Raw genomic sequence first — 22,563 nt, 5'->3', positions numbered from 1 at the left:
TATCAGTTTTTTTTCAGTGCTAAACAGTTGTTACATACTAAGAGCTGGGATCTATTGCACAGAGGTGGCAAGTTTATTTAAGTGGAGTTGTTTTGTCATAATGATATATTAATGCTATTGATAATAAATTCACATTTCTATTGATAATAAATGCCCATGAATAAATGCCAGTTCCTAAGTTTGAGATATAAACTGACTACTTACACTACTTTCATTTCAGATCCATGTCATAAAGCCAGTACTGCCAAAACTAAACAGTTTATATGAGCATGCTCTATCTGGGGAAAAAGGTAAGGTGTCACTTTTCCTGAAATATTTAAATATTGGGCAGTTAAGTCGTGCATAAGCCTTACTCCGAGAAAAAGAAATCTTAGCATATGCTTACTGTTTGCTCTGTGTTCTGGAAATATTTTTCCCAACAGCAAACACAATTAAATAGTCTTTTTCCCACCATGTTTTGCTTTACAACTTCACTTTACTTTTAATAATGTGAAAACAAAATGAAGCCAGAGATTCTTGGGGTGGGTCATATGAGCCAAGCCACTTGTACAGTTCTGTTAAAAAGTGGAAAGAAACACACCAACTCATTGGAGCAGGGAGAGAATAAATATGATGAGTCCTGAGTCACTGTGATTTCTCTGTCAGTTTAGAAGAATTTGTGTTTATAACAGGTTGTTGGTTGTTTCACCCCTCGTGGCATGTGTGCATGTATAAACGAATGTTTGAGAGTGAGAATAAAACACTGACAAAGGAAGGAATTCTTCATTTTCTGGAGCTTTATGAGACAAAGCATCTTCCAAATTCACTTGATTTTTCTGAGGTAAGGGTGTTACTGTTACTTACCAGAACAGAGATTCTGATTTGTAATACATCTTAAGACTGTTTGTCTTGGTAGTGTGTAATTAGACACTTTCTGTAAAAATACGCTCTTGCTTAGCGGTCCAAGTGAAGGCAGTATTTGTAAGTGGTGTCAAATACATGGTTATTTGAAAAACGGCCAGGCTAGAGGCAGTGCATTTTTGAGTGCAGTCATTCATGCCCATATTTCAATCTAATACTCTCTAGTCAAAAAATTGGCTTCTAATTTATTGAGATCTGTTACCAGAAGTGAAATTTTCAGAGGGGTGATTGATAGTCCAGATATTCAGAGCCCCACAAACCTCTTCAGAATTATTCATTAACTGATTGAACAGAGTTTTGGGTAAAACTGGTCAACAGCCTTCAAGGCTGTCTGCTTGCTAGATAACCCTGTGAGGAGAAGAATGGCTCTGCAGTATGATCAGTATGTTATTGTATCCCTTTAAAAGCAACACTAAAATGCTCCATACGTGGGAAGAAATCATATATAGATTGACTCCCTTGCAAGCCTACACCTTAGTAAGGAATGAACTATATTATAGAATTATTTCTTCCTTTGCTCCTTCGTAGTGTTGCCCTCAGTGGTTAACATTCCTGATTTGCATGAATTATCCCTCTTGATAATTAACTTGAAATTCAGCAACCTTGAAACATACCCTAAGTCTTTCTACTTGTATTGGCCACTAGTCTTTTATTTCATGTTCAAATATCTTCTCTCCATCTGTTTCCCAAAATGCTTTCTTACTTGCCTGCACCTTTCATAGTGCTATGTGAAAGGTGCATTTCAATAGGTACATTTCACAGTGTTCCTAGTGGAAAAATTGCTTTGCTTGTTTATTTTCCTGCTTTCCCTTGTTTCCTCCTCTCTTTGCTTCTACTACTAGCAAGAGCGTTCTCTAATTTCTGACCAAACTTTAAAATTTGGTAAAATAAATCTAGTTTGTTGCAACATAACGGTGCCTTGCAAATGTACATTTAACTTTTGTTCTTGTTTACTTTTATCAGTTTGTTATTGGACCATTAATGGATGCCCTCTCAGAAAGTGCCTTCTATAGCAGGTAAGCCACTGATTTTTTTTTTTAATTAATTGATTATTGAAAATGTATTCTGATAATAGTGGTTTAAGTACATGGGTAAAATCTTGGATAAAGGAAAATACATTAAGCAGATGGTGCTTCTAAAACTCCCCAACAGGTAAGGAGTTGTTCAGTAAAGGTGGGCGTCTGTGAGTAAGATGGAGCAGATTCAATTTAATCCTAGTGATCGCAACATAAGAGATGCCTCAAGCTCCTATTTTATACCTAGCACTGAAACTCTAATTTGAAAATTGGGATATGATAAATAAGTAACTTAGTGAAGTAATTTTTTAAAATTTTCTGATTTTCTTGGCACACGTAAAGAAATGGCTACTCTAATTGTTGCAAATTCATAACTGACTGAAGTGTTTTTTCAAAAGTGCCTGATTACATTTTGGGAAAAAATACTTTTTTACAAGATGTCAACAGATGACAGTGGCCTCTCTTTGTATAGATACAGAAGAGATGAAGGTTTGGGGAGTTGCAAGTTGCTACACAGTGTAGAGATGGTATTCAGTCCTTTATGCTAGTTGCATGATGAGTACTGAGAATGGGGAATGCTATATGCTGTGGGTTGGACAATTCAGCTGCGATTTGTAACTGTTCAGAATGATGTTGGAGGACCCTTGAGTAGCCACTCAAGGCAGCTAGAAAATTTGACACTGTCTCCTTATCCACTTTTTTGGGTGGTGGATGAAGAAGGGGTAAATATGACTGCTGTTCATTGAAATGGTGGTCAGTTTGGATTGGGTGAGTCTGGATAAGGTGTGGTCAAAATAATGTCTTTAAACGTGATGATGAATGTGACCTCTTTGGGCAGTTACATTTGTCGTCTCAGCTGGCTGCAGTAGGTTTTCCATGGAGTTTCACAACTGGGAAGTCAGAAGTTGAAGCAAGTGCTGAATATTTTCGATGTGTATATTAGAGCTGTGTTGGATTCATACTTCGTAACATCTTCTCTTAGCTTTTATATTTCTGGTGAAATGTGTTAGCATATTCATGTTTGAGTATACCAAGAATACACAAAGTTGTCATGGTTCTTATCACCAGTATGAGAGAAAACTGTAAAATCTCATGACTGATGCTAGTCCTTGATAGCCAGAATTCTGAGACTTCTAATAGGACACAGGCTGTCTCCGTTGGTCTCATGGAGAATTTCTTGTGTCCTCACTTAAAACCTGTGCTGGTCAGTGGTTTTGTTTATACAGACTTTTAACAGGGAGAAATCCTTGCTCCCTAGCACACTTGTGTAGGTAATTTGTCTATGGATCTGGCTGGTCCCATCCCTGCACTGCATACTAATCTTGTCTGGGAGGCCTTTGCAGCCTTCTCTGAGGCCTATGTCCTTCTGTGAGTGTGGGCACAGGGTTGAACTGACAATGCTGTTTCTTACCATGGACTCAGTGCAAGGTGCTTTCACTAACCTGACTCGAGGCAGCACTTGAATGCCTAAGTGTGCTGCCACCCTGTTCTTGTAGGTGGCCAGGGAGAGTCATGCTGTTGTGACTATCCCCATCTTCTCTGTGTTTTCTGGATGCTGCGTTTCTTGGTGCTGTTGGAATATTGTGATAAGTGGAGGGGACACAAGCCGATGCACTCCATCTCTATGGTCTGTTTAAGCAGTCTCTGCAGTGAATTAACCACTGAACTGCACTTGGGGTTTGTTTAGGGTCTATTCTACTTGTAGCTCTTAACATGCCAATTGTGTATTTGGTGTTTTAAAACCCAACAGGACACCAGGTCAGTTAATGGGAGCCTGTCCACCCTTGGGAATGAGGCTACAGAAGTTTTTGGCTACTTATCTCATGTGTCTTCCAGAGGAAGAAAAAGGTATATTTCAATTTCGCTGTTAGCTTTTTTAAAATAAAATAACCAAATAAAAACTATGGACACATTTTCTGTATCTTGCCTAAACATTAACCACTATTTCAATGCATTACTTGAGAGAAAAAAGGAGTAGTTCTTCTTGTGGAAGTGGAATTTCCACAGAGGAGGGAGATCTTCAGAAGATTTGAGGGATGCTGCACTATTAAACTACAAATTTGTTTTAAGGGCAAACAAGCAGGCTTGTATTTTTCTACAAAACCAAACCAAACCCAAAACACAACTCCTTAGTTCTGAAGGTGAAGAGTATTAGCTGATTTTTTTTTTCTTTATACGTCAGTGTCGATAATGCTGTGCTGAGCAAAACCTTTAGAACTGTTCATTTGGTTGTTTCTTTTGGGTGTTTTTGGAGGTCTTTTTGTTTTGTGGGCGCTGGGGTTTTTTTTAGCTTAAAATACCCCAAACAAATCCAAACGATCTGCCACGATAGTCACAGCCCGTGTAGTTAGGCATTCAGATGAGTCAGACCAAGTGCTTAAGAAGCTGAAAAAGGATTCTTTGATTGTGAGGTTGGATGGAGGAAGATTTGTTCAGATTTTGGTGCTAGTGTAGGCTGAAAAGGAGGAGCAACATTTGATAGACCAGAATTTAATATGTGGTCTAATTGGATTATATAAGGGTAGAAACCAATTCTGTTCAGTACCCTCTATCTATGGGTACACCATACATATTTCCCATATCTGTGGGAAACACCTTACATACTTCTAATGCCATAGATATCCTATTTCTCTGGCCTATCACAAGACATATATTTTATCACAAAATAGAGGGTCTGTGATTGGTAGCCCTAAGATAGGGTGACCAATTTATACAAATTGTAACTGTGGTGTCTTATTGAAGCTTGCTTTGCCTATGCCAGCATCCATTAAACAGGTTTTGCAACGTGCTTCGATCTGCCTTCACACAAACTGAGTAGCTGCTTAAAGCCATTGTCTATACTCAAAACAGTGTGATCAGTTCAGGTCACTAAAGCCAAAGTTAGGTTTATTCCTGGTTATCTCCTTACCATGTTAACCTTATTGACAGACTGCTTTTTAATGTACTTTTTTTGCTTGAGATAATTAGGAAATAATTCTATTGTCTCTCATATAATTTTCAGAAGTGATTATAACACTCTTCTATTGGGGTCTATGTTACTTAAATGCATTGGAGAACAAGAAATCACTCTGGATTATGTTTTATTTACTTTTATTTTAAGGTTTGTTTTGTTTACTTTAAGGTAGTTTCCTGTTAAAATTCATTCAGAAGATGACTACTAGACATTGGTGTGCTGTTCCCATTTTGTTTCTTTCTATGGCTCTGGCCCATATCCCTGCATGTAAAGTACTGGGTGTTGAAGGACTTCAAGCTTTAAGGTAAAATGCACACTGTGTTGTGCCCTTACAGACTTTTTTCTGAAGAAATGTGCTGAATGTGCAGATCCAGGATTTAACTCACGTTTTTTACTTCTGAGAGGATGTAATGCCTGTGTATGGGAATGGAAAGTTCTCCGTTGTTGAATTTGCAGAAGAAAGCAATTTAAGAACCAATGTATTTATTAGCTCTGCATGACTTAAAAATGAGAGTTTCACATCTCTGACCTTTGTCACTGCTTTTTAAATTTTTTTTCTGGCATCATGCCAGAATACTAGTTTTATAGCTTAGTGGTGAACTTGGTGGTAGAATAGAGTTATGGCTTGGACTCGATAATTTTTAAGGTCTTTTCCAACCTAAATGATTCTATGATCATTTTTCCCTGGTGTTGCATATTTCCTAACTAATATATACCAGACTTCTTCCTTTTCTTGTAATTGTATTAAAGCCCTGTTTAATGGCAGTTCACAGAATCACAGAATATATCTGGTTGGGAGATACATCAAAAATCATCCAGTCCAACCCTTGACCCAACACTGAAGGGTCAACACTAAACCATGTCCCTAAGTGCCAGGTCCACAAGCTGCTTGAACATCCCCAGGGATGTTCAGGGATCCACCACTGCCTGGGGCAGACCATTCCGGTGTTTGATAACCCTCTGTGAAGAAGTATTTCCTAATATTTTCCAGCTATCGTTGTGTCAAGGGGAAAGCATACAAAACTGAGAACTGAAAGACTTGTAAATAAAAGGCTAGATAAATGTTCTTGGCATGCTTATTGTCCTTAATCACACTGATGTTTCCTTAGTGCCTGCTTTCACTTCCTAGAATCATGAAAAATCAGTCATTACTCTGGTTTACTGATAGTTGAAGGAATATCAGATAAATACACAGTCAAATACACCTCTGATAAAAGATAATTTGAGATTTCTTTCAGTTTTGTGCTGACAAACATTGTATCTCTGTATTTGCTATGGTTATAAATATTGCCAGTTTTAACAAATGTAATCGTGGGTATTATGCCTTTAGTTTTCTTTTGCTTCCTCCCCTGTCAGGTATATGCTTATCCATGTTTTAATACCAGTTTTTGAAAGTACATATAGCAGTAGTCTTGCTTCTGGGTTGTATAGTCTTTGATCAGTCAATGATTGTGTTAGTAAGAATGTGTATTAAATACTGTCAACACATTAAAAATGGTTAGTAATTACCAAATACGTGTAAATGTATAAAATTCCTAAGTGTATGCCCTATTTTACCTCTTTTCAGAGATGTCCTCCAGTGTACAATGATTACACATCAGATTTTGTTGCGTGGAGCTGCTCAGTGCTATCTTCTTCAAACAGCTATGCATTTGACAGATGTGGTGAGTTCGATTTTTGTGGGACTTTTGGTTTTGCCTTATTTTCTTCCTGGTGAAATAGACGTTAACATTTTTACAGAGTCAACAATATTTAAAAATTTGCTAAATACAACACGGAAAAACCGATTTCATTGAATTCAAATTTATTTTTAGTGACTGCTTTAAAAAATGTGCTGTGTAAGTATGGATATGCTTCCGTTTGCTTTTCATAAGAGATTTTTTCATTACGTGTTATTAGTTGATCTTTTCTTGTAGAGTTTTCATGCAGTAGTCACATAATAGTATCTTCTTGTTATATCCACTGTAAAACTTGAGTTTTAACAGGTGAAAACTAAATGGACTTTCCTGAAATACTTAAAAGAATAAAAGTATTCCATAATACTAGAGTGATGAAGCCACCATTAATGTTGAAATTAAAAGACCTTTAATTACTCAGTAGTTGAAGTATTGATGTTTGGTTATCTTACAACATGCTTGCTTTCTAGATGAGTAGACAGTCTTCCATGTTGTGTGTTACAGCTATAAACTTACCTGAGCAGAATTTTGTTTTGGAAATAGAGAAATAGTGACTATCAGTGACTCCTAATCATTCATGTAAAAGGTGTCTTCACCAAATTGTACTACTTTAAAGTAGATTTTAATACTTGGTAAAATAAAATTGCGTTCCTTGGTAAAGGTAAGTTGAAGAGGCAAAAATGAGTCTGTCATGGAAAGGAAAAAAATAATTTACTTTCCTGAAACTTTTGCCAGAGGAAAGAAAATTTCTTGTCTTTTACAGATACCGTCTGTTGCGTATTACATTGGCAATTACTGTATCTTGATTAATTTCTGCAGGACAAAGTCTCCCTTCCAGAATTTTCAAGCTTTCTTCTGTCACTTAGACCAGAGGAGTCCCTAAGGAGAGATACTATGTTATGGATGGAGGTGAGAACTGAAGCTAGTTTTATGTTCATCAAACGTTGTTATGCTTTATGAGAATTAATAAGATGGGAATATTACAAAAATACTAATTATGATTTATTAAATATAAAAAATTTATCCCAAATTAATTAATTAGGTTTGTTAGCCCGGTCAATGGCAGGTATTTACATGCAAAAGGTATTAATAACATGGTAGAATACAGTCAGGAAAATCAGAAACTTGGAAATTAAAAGGAACAAAGAGGAAAAGTCTTACATACATGACAATGAACTGTAATGCCAACTTAGGTCATGAGATGGACCCTTCAGCTTAGAAATGGAGCCAAGTAATAGTAATGCCAACCTTTTCGAAATTATTAGGAAAATTAGCCAAAGTCACTCACAAAACTGCTGGGCTGTTATTCAGCAGAACTTTTGCTGGATAGTATGCTACCTGGAGCTGTGATTTGTCATCCAAGGGCAATAAAAATCCAAAACAGTAAATCTCAAAACAGAGGAAATGTGAGAGAGCGAGCTGCTACTGAAGAGCTTTGTAGCTGGAACACATGGCTGATGGAACAAAGAGCTGTTTGCCCTGAAGACAGGATAGGAACACGCAGGTCCTCACCGCAGTCAGGAATCCACTAATGAGAGGTGCGGACTTTTCTAATCGTCCCCTATAAATTCCCCTTTTGAAAATTAAACAGCCCAATGGCAGAGATTAGCTTTTTAAGTTCAGCCAATCAACTCAAAATGCTGTACAGTGTGCAAACTGCTCAAGCAGGCAGTCGCACGTGTTTCAGGCTGCGTGAAACATGTGAAGCACAGGGCTTAGCTCTCACCCTTCAGCCAGACTTGATGGCATCTGCCTATTTTCTGCTTCTCCACCTCTCCCTGGACAGGGGAAGCGAAGAGGGGGTAGTGGCAAAGCAGGTTTGACTTGGTTTTGCCTCTTCCAGGACAATTGTTCACCACCTTTACAAATACATGTTTTATCACTGCTAAATTAATATTTAAATAGTTAGCTACTTCTGCATTGGTAATTTCTGGAATTTCCGGATGTGGAGTCCTGATGGATTTATGTTTCACTTGAAAGCTGTGATTATTAAAGTTAGGAAGATGCTAATGTTAACTGTAAAGAAGCTATTGAACTGGAAGGATTCAGATTGGAATTGGAAGGGTTTTAAGGTGGATGAAGAGCAAAAATGTGATTTTCTTCATGCAGAAATGCTGAATTCTGCAGAAAAAAAGTTCTTTCTAAAGGCAGAAGCTTTTTGTAACTCAGAGCTTGTATGCCAGAATTCATTGAGCTTCCTGGTTTTGCAGATGTTGGGTGTAACCATACTGAAATGCAGATTAGAATCTGGTCTTTCTTAGACTTTTGATCTCTGAATACTTGTCCTTTAAGAGGCTTCTGTGTCCCTATCACAGTCCGAGTCTTCTGTGTGCTTTGTCATGCTTGTATGAACTAAAATTACTATTGCTAACCTTGTGTTAGTCTCTTTAATCTCTCCCATCAGGGATCCATGCTCACTCCTCTATATGGTAACTCCATGGAGAGAGTGGGAAGCAAGGTACCTTATAGAACCCAAACAGTCATGACTTGGGCTTTTCTCAAATAGAGGTGCTTTTGTTCATCAGTTTCTACAGGCAGTTATTTCTGTATATTATATTCCTTTAATGGCTACTTCAGTCTCATTTTCCCTTAGCTATCTGTTGTAAAATTTAATTTGATAGAAAAGAATGTTATTTTATGTTTGCTTTATCTTTAGAGGATATGATGGTTTTAAGACTGTCTTTTTTAATTTTTCTTCACAAAGTTTGACCAGAGAAAGTGAAAGAATGTAAATAAATCACTATGGGGTGTAAGAAAGCAAAATAATGATTATTCTAAACACTTCCATTGGAGAGGTAGAAATGTGTAAGAACCACTACTCTAAACAAGATACGGGACAGTGGGGCCGTCGGGCAGTCTCGCAGTCCATCTTTGTCTCAGTCTGCCTGCTTCTTCTCTCTCCTGGCTGAAGATAACATACTGACCTTGACGAGCTAAGTCTAACAAACCTCTCTTTGCTTCTTGGCTTTCTTCCCCTTTGCCTGCTCGGGCCGGGGGGGAGGGGGGGGGCGGGCGGGAGGAAAAAGAATCATGGCCCCCCCTCTCTTTTGGTGGGCCCCAAGGGGGCTTAGTTGTGCTTTTCTGTTGATTGTACATATTTGTAAATGTTGTGAATAGTGTATATTTGTACATATTCATTGCATTTCATCATAGATTGTAGTTTTACCTGTAAAATAGAGCTTCATTTGCTTCCAGACGGAGCTAGGCTGGTTATTGTTGGTGTGGGAGGGGGATTTCAGCTCTTACACTGTTACAAGAGGGTTAGTCTCCTAGTATGGCTCACGTTTTCCCTTCTTTTAGTTTTGAAAGTACTGTTCAAGTGGATCCTGACTGAATACAATACTAGGACTAGTATACAGGCCAAAAAAATTGTGTAAGACCTGCCTCTGACTTGCATGTTGTTTGGATGAAGCCAGCACTGGCAGAAATAACAGGGTGTGGTGGGTTGAAATTACCCCCAACTAATTTGAGAGAATTACCCCCCAACATAAAATTTGTCAGACCCGCTCAGCTGAAAGCAAATGAAGCTATCTTTAGAAGCAAAACTAAAATCTAGAAATATGAAATGCAATGAATATGTACAAAATATACAATATTTACACATATTTACAATTTATGAACAGCACAAGAAGCCCCCTGGACAAAACCAGGGGGTTACCAACAGTTTCCCCCACCTCAACTCCTGTACAAGGGAAAACAGAAAGAGAAGAGCTGAGAGTAGCTTGTTAGTACATAGTCACAATAAAGAAATGCAGCTGAGGTCAGCACACCAGCAGAAGCAGCCAGCTAGTATCTCCTAGAGCGAAGAAACCAAGAAAGAGAGAAAGATGGCTTATACAACTAACTTTGTTAGTTATCAGACCAATGGGATTATTTAGAATTTATCATTATTTTTTTTTCTTCCAATGGTAATTTATTTACATTCTATCACTTTCTACTCAATCTGTGGAAAACCCTCCTAGGCGTCAGCCTAAAACTGCCACACAGGGTAATCTCAAAGGGAAAAAAATGTGCCTATCATGTAGAACAAGATTGTAAATTCTGAATTTTCACAGGACATATGTTTTATGGCTTTGCAAGATGCAAAATACTACGGGGAAAAAATAATCCAAAGAAATAATTTTATATATAGGATAGACTGAAGCCAACTGAATACATCAATGTAACTTTTGGTTAGTTGTATAGAAATATAATCACAGAATCACAGAATGTTAGGTGCTGGAAGGGACCTCAAAAGGTCTAGTCCAACTCCCCTGCTGTAGCAGGATCACCTATACCAGGTCACACAGGAACACATCCAGAATGGTTTTGAATATCTCCAGAGAGGGAGACTCCACAACCCCCCTGGGCAACCTGTTCAGTGTTCTGGCACCCTCACAGTGAAAAAAATTTTCCTCATGTTTCTATGGAACTTCCTATGCCTCAATTTCCACCCATTGCCCCTTGTCCTGTCATTGGGCATCACCAAGAAGAGGCTGGCTCCATCCTCTTGACACCCATCTTTCACATATTTATAAATATTAATGAAGTCACCCCTCAGTCTCCTTTTCTCCAAGCTGAAGAGCCTCAGCTACCTCAATCTCTCCTCATAAGGAAGATGTTCCACTCCCTTAATCGTTTTTGTGGCTCTGTGCTGGACTCTTCCAAGCAGTTTCCTGTCCTTCTTGAACTGAGGGGCCCAGAACTGAACACAATATTCCAGATGTGGCCTCACCAGGGCAGAGTAGAGGGGAAGGAGAATCTCTCTCAACCTATTAACCACATCCCTTCTAATACAACCCAGAATGGCATTGGCTGCCTTGGCCACAAGAGCACATTGCTGGCTCATGGTCAGCCTTCCATCCACTAGGATCCCCAGGTCCTTTTCCCCCTTTCACTTCTCTGCAACAGGTGAGTGCCCAACCTGTACTGATCCATGGAGTTGTTCTTTCCAAGTGCAAGACTCTACACTTGCCCTTGTTGAACTTCACTACATTTCTCCCTGCCCAGCTCTCCAGCCTGTCTAAGTCTTGCTGAATGGCAGCACAACCCTCTGGTGTGTCAGCCACTCCACCCAGTTTTGTGTCCTCAGCAATTTTGCTGACAGTGCACTTTGTGCCCTCATCCAGGTCATTGATGAATATATTGAATAGTCCTGGTCCCAGTACTGACCCCTGAGGGACTCCATTAGACACTGGCCTCCAACCAGACTCCGTCCCATTGACCACAACTCTCTGACTTTGTTCTTTCAACCAGTTCCCAATCCACCTCACCAATTGATCATCCAGACCACACTGCCTCAGTTTAGCTGTGGCTGCTGAGGGAGACAGTGTCAAACGCTTTACGGAAATCAAGAGAAACCACATCCTCTGCTCTACCATCATCTGTCCACTTGGTTATGTCCTCATAAAAAGCTATCAGATCGGTCAAACTTGACTTCCCCTTGGTAAAATCATGTTGACTGCTCCTAATGACCCTCTTGTTCTTGATATGCCTAAGGACAGCACCGAGGATAAGTTGTTCCATCACCTTTCCAGGGATGGAGGTGAGGCTGACCAGTCTATAGTTACCTGGGTCCTCCTTACCCTTTTTGAAGATCGGAGTGACATGGATTTATGAATATCCAGATTGCTTAACTGTTCCTTAACCCAGTCCTCATCAACTAATGATATTTTCTTTTTCAATGTTCTGTTGTTATGCATACTGTGCATTTAATTTTCTTCCATTGATTTTTGGTGTAAAAGTTAAACCTGACAGTCTCACTAGAATACATTTGACTTTGGGAAGCTCTTTTAAGCTTTTTTACTTGTTTATTTTGGGAAGCTCTTTTGAGCCTTTTTTACTGGTCTTGCTCATTTTAAAGAGCTGTGGGTTGGTTTTTTATTTTAATTATATTTGTTTGTTGGTTTTGTTTTGTTCTGTTTTCTTGTATTGGTACCAATGATCTTTTTTTAGGTACTCTGAACTACTGTCCAGAAGAACTTCTTCTGTGTTAGTTAGAAGAGAATAGCCTGTTAAGCTTCAGGGTAGCTGTAGTGATGACCTCTTACAGCATGGATTTATTGATGTAACAGCTCATGTTTACAGTGCTTTAGTGTGCTGCTGCTGCATTGGTAATGTCAATACCAAGCTGGCAAATGTGGTTTGGTAGTAACATACTGGTTTTAATTTAGCTTTGCAGTTGGTTGCAAGTGAATGATGGATGCTTCAGAAAGTGCATAACCTCTGATACTGAACGTCAAGAGTCGTCATCATTATGTCAGTATGTACAAAGTCTTGTGAAAGAGTACCTTAAGACCTCAACATCTGAAAGTAAGTTAAATGTTCATTAATAAAAGATTTTGAAGAAAATGTAGTCAAAATTATGACAGTCCTTTGAGTTTTAGAATAGTTATTTGTTTATATAGTACCCGCTCAAATTCTACCTAATTTGTTGTATTCACAATTCTTAAGTTTGAACTTTATCTTCTAATTACAGTTTTCCTTCATAAAATACAGTCCTGTAGAATTAATGAGAAGCCTTAATATTCAGTTGTAATGTTGCACTAATGCTTGTTCTTTAGCTTTCTTTTGTTACTTTTTTTTGAGGTATCAGAAAATGTTGAAGTTACAGAGACAGTGTAAAGCACAAGGGAATGTGAATAGATACAGAGTCTGCAGCCTTTCTCAGCAGAGCTGTGTAGAACAACTGTTTCTGTGGAGACAGAGGCTGTGTAGTTAGGTGGCCTGGCAGCTCATTACACATCTGCTTGCAGCAGATGAGCTGCCACACATTATAACGAAGGAAGGCTCATTTTGTGCAGGTAAATTCTGAAGTGAATTCTTTAAATAATTATAACTTCAGTTTAGAATTTTTCAGATACATTGAAAGGAATGGCAATTTGATATTTTCAGACTACAACTTTTGTGTGGCATTCACTTATTTGCTGCTCAAGTACTGCAGTTGTAGAAAATTTTACATAGTTGTATGAAGCCAAACATCAAAACTGAACGCTTCAAATATTATACATATAGGAGATCAAAAAGGTAGGTCAGAGTTTGCTAATGATAAATAGCTTCAGAAGCTTACTGCAGCTAAGGAAGCTTCATTTGATTGTTTTACTGTTACAGAAGTCAGAAGCAAATTTTGTCTGTTGATGTTCCAAGGTAAATGCTTTGCTGAACATTTTGGCACATTGTCACTCCTTCCTGAAATGTTTGTTTGGTCCTTGATCTTTCTTATCTGTAATTCCATGGCAAATATTTCTGATGTTTGTGATTTCCATGTTGGATATAAATCTTAACTTAGAAGCAGCTCTGAGGAGAGAAATAAATAAATAAACCATGTCCAGTTGATAGAACTGGAGCTCTAAAGTGTGTTTGGCTTTTTAAATTCCCAAAGCTGAAAATGTATCAGTCAAAAAACCCTAGAACTAACTTCTGTACTACTATTTAAGAGACAATTTTATAAGTATGATGATGTTGTTTTGCATAAAAGATAGATGAAAAAAGAAATAGGTTTTTTGTTTCCTTTTGTTTTAGTTCACCACATAACTGGTCAAAATCACATCTGATGTTTCTGACAAAGCATAGTGGAATTTGTTTTTGTTAACTTAATTTGAATATGTTACTGTACTTTTAAAAGCAGTAGTAAAGTCTGTAGGAGCTACTGCATAATATATGCAACTGCATAATATAATATACTGCCTAAAATTTGTTCCAATATAGAGGCCAATGAGATTAGGTTCCAAAGCACAGGTGAAAGACCATTGTGTTTGAGTTCAGTTTGTATCCAGATTGAAAGAAAAATATTCTTGTAATACTCTTGTTAGCATTAGTTGTTGTTATACTACTAATTTATTTTTAAGTTATAAGCCCAAAAGTTTTAAAAATTAATAGGAAGGTTTTTTAAATACTGTGGAAAACTTTAAAATATCTTTAATCAGGAGAAAATTGCTTTATGCCTGACTGGTTTGAAGCTAAGCTTGTTGCAACAATGATTCTGTTGGCTGCAGATGTGGAGCAGATGAGGAATAAGTACAGGTAAGTATGAAACACCTTATTGTACATTTCTCTCTTTTTCAACCCCCTCCTGAAGGATCTGTTGGAATCCTGATCAAGTCAGGAAGCTGTCTATTTTTCTCTATAGACTTTCTGTCAACCTGGTTGTTCCTTAGATCTTGTCCAACTGTTGCTGCATACATGCTGAGCAACATTTTAAAAGATATTTAAGTGTCTTGGATATATGTCCTATTTATTTCCATACGTGACTTCAGCCCTTAAGGCAGATATTCGGAAGAATTCTTTCTTTTTAATTTTTGTTTTTGTGTAGTGGAAAAAACAAGGAATGGATTGAACTAGAGACTTTCTTGAACCCTCTCCTGGATGTCTTGATGAAACTTGGCAGTAATGCTTACATTCCAACACTGAAAACAGATAAAAGCCTACAGCTTCTCTTGAAGTTATTGCAGACCCGTTCGTTAAAATGTTCCAATACGCAAGATGGTTAGTGACATCTTCAGTATACTGTGTCTTGTATTAATTGTAATCTAACTGAAACTAAGATACTTGCTGGTTTAGGCTATATTGTCAAAATAATACTAACCTGGAAGAGGTAAAAGTTGACAATCTGGCATACGTGAAATTTAGCTGTGGGTCAGGACTGGAAGGACTGGAAATTTAAGATGTGGAAGTCTTTGGAGAAAGCAATTGTTACCCATCAGGATTAGATTAGCAGATAGTTAAAATTTGGAAGGCATGACTATATTGCAAGTATTTATAGGTCTATGCTTCATCAACAAATGAGTTCCATAAATTATTCAGTCACTTCAGAAACAAGCTAGTACACAAACCTAGCCTAACCCTGCTTAGTTACCACAAAGATCACCTAAAGCCTTCACTCAGTACAGAATTTTTTTCTCCTGGACATGCTGTTTTCTGAGTTGACTGGTAAGTAATTTTGTATCAACTAATGCGGTTCAGACTGCAAAATACAGAATGCCTCTGATTATTTCAGTATGAGGCATGATTTCAGTTGGTATATTTAACTGACTTGCTTTAGCTTGACCTTGGCTAGAAGCAAGGAAGTTAAAAGGTGCCTACTTAAGCATAAATCTGCCAATCTGTCAGTGTTTTAAATTCTCACAGATTGAGTGTGTTAACTTGCATACCTTTCAGGAGCGTCTGAACAACATCTATAGAGTTCTTAACACTCATTTTGTGACAACTTGGTCAGTTGCTAACCAGAACAGACCTAATTTTTTTTCCTGAAAGCAAATGAAAAAATCGCAGTATTATTTTCATGAACTGGCATCCTGAATTGGTTCATCAGGGTTCTTTGCATTTGGTTTCCAATACGCTAGATATTTTTTGTATTTTTTCTTTTCCCAGTGTTTTTGCAACATGGAATACAGGAGTAATTTTGGAGTGGAGGCTACATATTTAGATTCTCATGTGGGGAAAAAATGGTGTTTCATAAAGATGTCTAAACGCATTCATGTCTGTTACAGTTTTAGTGCCTGCCTCTTCCCCTCTTTCCCCTCCTGCCTCCTCCCTCCCCTCTTACCAAGAGATGAGACAAGGAGGGTAAAAAAAAGGCAGGGAGAGTTTGATTGCTTGATTTACACAGAATATTTTACTCTTCCACTAGAAAAGTGTCACATTACATCAGTATATATATATATATATATATAAAAAACAGAAAGAAAGGGAAAGGAAAAGTACCATCTGGAATCACAAAAACAAATGAAAAACGCACCTGCACCCTCAAGACCCGGAAAGCAAGAGAGTGACCCAGAATGCCCTGTCCAGGATGGTAACACCCTACAGTACAAAATGTTGTAAAGTTATGATTTCTGTTAGTGGTTAATGTTAGTGTTTCAAACCACTCCAATGTATAAAGGCATTCCTGAAGTAAACACTCTCATTTTAAAAAGTGCTGTATACATTCACCCTCTTCTTGAATTTTAGCGATTTGACTGAAATACTAAGTAGTAATTACACAGGTTGTTAAAGCTGTGAGATGGTCTCTAACTGCTGAAGTGGGTTTCTTCAAATGAAGCTAAGCTGGAAGATGTGCTGAGTTGCCAGTGTACATTCAGTCTATAGCATGAGGCTAGAACAAGCCTGAAGCAGAATCCGATGAAATGCATGCAAGTGCATGCTAAGTTTTTAATATCAAGAATTGAACTCTAAATAATTTCCTTGTGTGCCTTATTTCCTTATGCACATGCTAATGTAGATGTAATGGCTTGCTCCTGCTTTAGGAATTTTGACACCTGACTTAGAGTTCTTAAGGCTTGGCAAGGCCTTGCAGTATCTTCTTCCTTTTGAATGCCCTTGTAGGTACTCCAGTACAGCTCATTGTCAGTAGAGTCAAAAGGCTTTCAGAATTAGACTTCTAATATTATGTCTTTTGTGCTAAACTAAACAAGGATTATTTTTATTACATTTTTTTCCTACAATGTCTTGTGCTTCTTCCACCTGCACAGGAGAATTAGCTGTGTTGAGGGCTGGGAAGAGTAATTCTATAAAGTACAGAGTTTCTGTTGGTTAAATGGAATTGAAATGTCCTGTTTGTCAAATGGCAAATGGGAGAGAAGAATAAAGGAATTTAAGCTTGTAAATGAAAAATAAAAACAATTGGGAAGTGTCTTATTTAAGAATACTTCACTGGGGATACACATCTGAAATGCACACTGAAATCAGCAACATTTTTCTACAAGTCTTGCTGTCTGTTCTGTGGGTAGGCTTCACTATTGTGAACAGTAAGGTTTTGCCTTTTTTTTTTTTTTTTTTTTTGGTTGTGTTGGAGCCATTGGCAGTGAATTGGATTTTATGTCCAAAATGTTTATCTGAAGAATTTCTAAATTTTAATGGCAGAAGGTGTTTTAGTCTGTGACTTAAGATGAAATGTGGTAATAATCTGTCACAGGTAAACTGTTCTAAACAAATAAAATATTAGAAATGCAGTCCAGTGAGTCATTCTAATAGAGAACACTGGAAGTAAGTGCAATATAGATTTGAACTTCTGGAAATATGTCCCTTTATATTTCTACCTTTTGAAGTTCTTCCATTTCATAAAGATAAGCTTTAGGAAAAACCCCAGCAAATCCAACCTTTGGCTAACTAATTCTCCTAAATACTGAAACTGGGGACCGATACTTTTAGAACAGGGTGGTTGTTCAGAATATTGAAGAACAGATTGAAATCTGTTTGTGGTTAAGTGTTTTTCCAAAGTGATGTCACCTTCCCTGTGTAATAAACTTGTGTTTTCACTTGTGAAATGCTATGCACATGTAGTATACTTTGTAGCTTAGCCTTTACTTAAAGTGCTGCATTTCAGGGTACAATTTTGCATTTTTGTTTACAATGTTAAGCCTGAAAGCTACCCCGCTGAAATACAAGATTACTCTCTATCCAAAACTGAGTTACTTCTAAACATCAAAAGCCAACAAGAAAACAATTTTCACTTCTGTATATGTTAGAAATTAACTGCATTTTTTTCATGTTCAATTAATTGCTGCATCTGGAAACTTCTGCTCATTTTTAGATAATAAGTTGATTAATAAGCTATTTGTGCAGAAGGTTTGGAATAGGACAAAAGCATGCATTTCAAGTTGGAAAATTATGCTTTGAACCACTTGTGTGGTTTTTTTTTTCTGGTTCACTAGTGCATGATAAATCTCAGGAAAGAATATCACCTAGTAGGATTATTTCGGCCCTGTGTCTTACACTAAAGAGTGCTGAAGAGTACAGAGCTGTTTTAAAATGTTCTTAGGCATTTGAATACTTACTACTGTATAACTCTTGACTGTGTAACTTAATTAAATCTGCATAATGTAATATATTTTCTTAAGAAAATGTCATTGTCCCTCCTACCCTCTTCACACAGATGGGGTACTGTTTTTTATTTGGAAATCTCTTGTGACACCCATGGAGAGTATTCTTGAATTTATTCTCCGACAACTTACTACAAATGAGTTAAACACTGTAAGTGATTGTTATGAAGCATACTTTGGTGGTGTTTTATTTGTTTCACCAGTGTTCCTAATTTTCATATTAAATCTTTAAACACCTATAAAGTAATTTTTAATTTTTTGTGAATGAGCACAGTAATAATACAGGAAATGGAAAAGGTGTCTTGACAAGCATTGTTTAGTGTAGGTAGTCCATATTGCTTATTTCTTTCTAAATATAAAGAAATCATACAGTAAGAAATCATGAGTTTCATATCATACTATATTGTATCTACGAATACAGTTGTGGACCTAAGATGTTTGGAGTTTAGACACTTTTAGTACTTGACTTTATTGACTGTCTTCTGCTGTTTGTTGCTGTGACCAGTGTTTAAGCTTGTACCTCAGCTAAACCTGTGATTTCTAAAGCAAAATGACTTGATGGAAGAATAGATTGACTTCTTGTAAAATACCCTATTGAATCAAAGAGCTGCAGTACTTTTTAGAAAGAGGAGGTACAACTTTGCCTTGGTAAATAGCTTTCAAGTCACATATAAATTAAAAGACACAAGACATGTAAAGCAAAACATTTACAGAAGTTTCAGGTGGATAAAGAGGAATTGGAATATAATATTGATAAGAGGAATGGTGTTATTCTTGAAATAAAATAGATTTGAAAAAGAGGGGTTGGTGGAAAGTAGAAGGAAAGTAATTCACATTTTGTTGAGATTTTGAATTTTGAGAAGTAGGAACTTTGAAAGTGAGGTACAAATAGATGAGTTTCAAGAGAAGGATATGAAGTAAGAGAAAATGCAAGATTTTAAAAAGCAAACAAAACCAAACCAAAATTAAACAAAAAAATGTTCAACTGCAATCACTGCTGTTATTTTCTTTCTGTTATCATTGTTACTATTATTTTTCTTTCATTTCAGTTTAAATGTCTTCTTTTAAAGATTCAGTTTGTTTCTGTTTCCTCATTTTAAGGTTGGGGATCTGGATCGTTGTGATCTATACTTAGCTTTAATTCCAGAGATAATGAATTTGTGCTTGCAAGTCAGCTGGAAGAAAGTACCATGTATGAAGAATTTCATTTTGTCCCTGACAAATGCATCTATTCGTAATCTTCAGGAGAGAAACTGTGAAGAGGTAATTTACCATTATTTACAACAGTAAATATTTATATAAAACAACCCAGAAAAAGTTAATTAAAGCTTATTTGTGATGCTTATATAAGATTTAGATTTTTATCCAATTCTAAACATACTACACATGTAGTGTGCACATTTTGATTATACATACGTTTTGCTATGCATTTGTTGCATATAGTATATAATAAAGCAATAAAAAGTTCATGTGAATATGTATGTGTGTATATATTCCCTAACATATGTGTCTTTACTTGATAGTGTAATGTTAATGTAAGATATGTGTAGATAAGAATTTTTAAGTACTTTTGTTTTTCTATATTACGGTTTTTTAGAAGTCCGTATGGCTATAGTAAAACTTTGGATGTAATGTGTACTCAAAAGCTTTTTCCCTAGATAAGAACCAGTCTTAACAAGGAAGTTACTGCTAAATGAAAATTATTTTTGTGTCAATTATCTTGTTGAATTTCCAAGATGAAACAGAGAAGGAAATTCTAGAGCCCAGCATTGCTTCGGCTTTTTCATATAGTTACATTCATTTTTGCCATAGTTGTATGTATTAAGCTAGTATGTCTGAAATAGAGGTATTTTCAAAAGGGAAAGAAACAGTAACTTCTATAAAAGGAGGAGATTTAAATTAAGGTTTGCTGGGTAGCAAAATCGTTGGTATTTTCTGGGTTATCAGCATAACAGTTGATAATACATTAAAAGAGAGAATTTGACTTGCTAGGTTTAGTTCTCTAATGAAACAGAGGAAGAGGATTTTTTGTTTTGTTTTTCTTTTTTTTCCTCCTTTGTTTATGTGAGTTATGTACTTCTTACATTAGTTTCAAAGTAAATATTTTGATTCAAACTTAATGTACCTTGGGGGTCCTTACCAACTGATTTTGTAATTCAGTGGAATTACATTGTCATGATGATTTCTTCAGTTGCACATCAGCTTAAGAAGGAAAAAGAAATTGCTGAGTAATTACAAATGAGAAGAGTCTTTTCTGTGATCTAGATAGCTTAAAGTAACATTAAGATAAGTAACATTGAGCTTTTAATACCCTTGGGGAACTATATGCTTATTGATGTTTTTTATTGAAACTTTTAATTTCATGCTTCTTTGTATTTTGCATTATCATACAAAATAATGATAGTGGGTTTTGTGACCTGTCAGCCTCTCAGAGCAGGTAGCATGTGATATTCTGAACTTCAGCTGTCTTGTTGTGTTTGGTTTAGGCTATGTGAACCTGCATCTTGCTTTCTGATTACTGTTCGTAAATATATAAATGGCTACCTGGCCATAATTGATTCTGTCATAATTGATCTAGGCATCTGCCTTTAATGAGTAAGTGACTATAATTTGCAAAATTTATAGTTTTAAAAATGGTTGCAACTTGCGATTGATTGCAGTGACCCAGCCAACCAAAGCTGTGTTATGCATAGGGTAAGAAAATAAGGAAGTAGAAGAATGCAGAGTGTCTACCTTATGATGTCAAAAGTGATGCAAATAGGAGGATTATCAAATGTATCAGTTATTTGTATCATATTATTGGAAGAAATTGGTCCATGTTTGTTCATGTGTGATTTGGTTTTAATTAGGAGCCGAAACTTAAAGAACAAATTAAAAAGGTAGTTAGCATGGCTTCACTTACAGCAGTTTGTGAGTTAATGGACCGGAAACTTGAAGTGCACCTTGAATCTCTGCCTTCCATGGATGCTTTGAAGAGATTTATTTCCTTTTCTCAATTCAATGAAGTATTAAAAAAGCCGATGATTATTGAGGAAAAAAATAGGTATGTCTGTGTTTATATAGCCTCAGTAATTCTCTGGATAAATTTGATTAGTGTGGAGCTGTGAGTAAGATGCTGACTCTTCCTTTGACTTTTGGCCAAAATAAAAATGGTGAATTCTGAACACGACTTGCTCTTTTGTCTTAGCATTCAGGTTTTAGAATGTTTAATTAGCCGTAATTGATCAGATCAAAGGTTCTTTTGCTCAGTCCTCTAGTGCTATGAAGCCAGAGCCAGCTTTGAATATTGTTTATCCTTGTACCAGCTTAAATCTGCATATAGTGCACAAAGCCATAGCATGTACACACACAGGAGTTTAAATGGAAATTATTTACTGTTGGGGAAGGGAAGCCCAGAGCAAGCTGAGGGCCAAAACCCAAATGCTTTGGTTATAAAAAAAAAAGGGGACCAGCATGTACTGATGTTTCTATTGACTGCTCTCCCAGGTGTTTATGACTGAGATTGCCTGAGCCAGCTGTTTTTTCTCTCATTAAAAACTTTATTTGTAGATTGTCCAACCTCCTCTTGAACCTGTTAAATTTTAGCATCTTGAAGTATAGTGAATTTGTACAGTTAAGCTGTTCCTGGTGGAGCAGAAGTGTGTGGGATAGATTAAAACAGTGTATATATTTAAGAACAATATTTTTTTTTAATAGCTTGTGTGAAGAAACAACATCTCAAGGATGGGGTAGAATTGTTGCACGCTATATTAGTGACCAGTGGATTTGCCTTAGTTTCCTTTTAAATTCATTTCCAACACTGGCTCAAGAGCATGAAGGCACTTCAGAAATGTCAGTATCTACAGCTGAAAGGTCAAGAAAAATTCTGCAGTCAGCGTTAAAAGCCCTATCTATTCTTCCTTCAGACCAAGTTCTACCTGTGTTCAACTGCATGAAAGTCCTTGTTCCCAAGGTAAAAGATAAAACAATATTTATAGCTTTAAGGGTGTTTTTTGTCAAATGTAACTCTTTGTTCTTGTCTTTATTCTCAGCTTCTGGACTCCTCAGAGTCTCTCTGCATAGAAGCATTTGATTTGGTTTGGAAAATTATATCCTCTTTGAGCAACACACAGTTAATATTTTGGTCCAATTTAAAAGCTTTCGTTCAGTTCATCTTTGATACTGACGTTCTAGCTGCTGCTGCAAGTTCAAAGGGTGAAGCCTATGCCAAAATAAAAGAG

The 22,563-nt window shown here is 36.8% G+C and overlaps 1 protein-coding gene across 1 annotated transcript in view; it reads left to right on the top strand.

Moving 5' to 3' along the window:
• The window catches only part of TARBP1 (TAR (HIV-1) RNA binding protein 1), a 44,527-nt gene that overhangs the window by 1,612 nt on the left and 20,352 nt on the right, over positions 1 to 22,563 (top strand). The window contains exons 3-17 of the mRNA XM_054394895.1: positions 221 to 290; positions 672 to 820; positions 1,864 to 1,916; positions 3,667 to 3,764; positions 5,038 to 5,173; positions 6,437 to 6,533; positions 7,365 to 7,454; positions 12,698 to 12,836; positions 14,450 to 14,546; positions 14,836 to 15,008; positions 18,397 to 18,494; positions 19,445 to 19,606; positions 21,193 to 21,386; positions 22,040 to 22,295; positions 22,375 to 22,563. Coding sequence (XP_054250870.1) covers positions 221 to 290; positions 672 to 820; positions 1,864 to 1,916; positions 3,667 to 3,764; positions 5,038 to 5,173; positions 6,437 to 6,533; positions 7,365 to 7,454; positions 12,698 to 12,836; positions 14,450 to 14,546; positions 14,836 to 15,008; positions 18,397 to 18,494; positions 19,445 to 19,606; positions 21,193 to 21,386; positions 22,040 to 22,295; positions 22,375 to 22,563 — 2,001 coding nt within the window. The remainder of the gene's footprint in view (positions 1 to 220; positions 291 to 671; positions 821 to 1,863; positions 1,917 to 3,666; positions 3,765 to 5,037; positions 5,174 to 6,436; positions 6,534 to 7,364; positions 7,455 to 12,697; positions 12,837 to 14,449; positions 14,547 to 14,835; positions 15,009 to 18,396; positions 18,495 to 19,444; positions 19,607 to 21,192; positions 21,387 to 22,039; positions 22,296 to 22,374) is intronic.

Source organism: Indicator indicator, chromosome 2 (assembly GCF_027791375.1).
Source record: "Indicator indicator isolate 239-I01 chromosome 2, UM_Iind_1.1, whole genome shotgun sequence".
Taxonomy (NCBI): domain Eukaryota; kingdom Metazoa; phylum Chordata; class Aves; order Piciformes; family Indicatoridae; genus Indicator; species Indicator indicator.
Note: the sequence above shows the minus strand (reverse complement) of the source record. Positions and strands in the feature narration are given on the sequence as shown.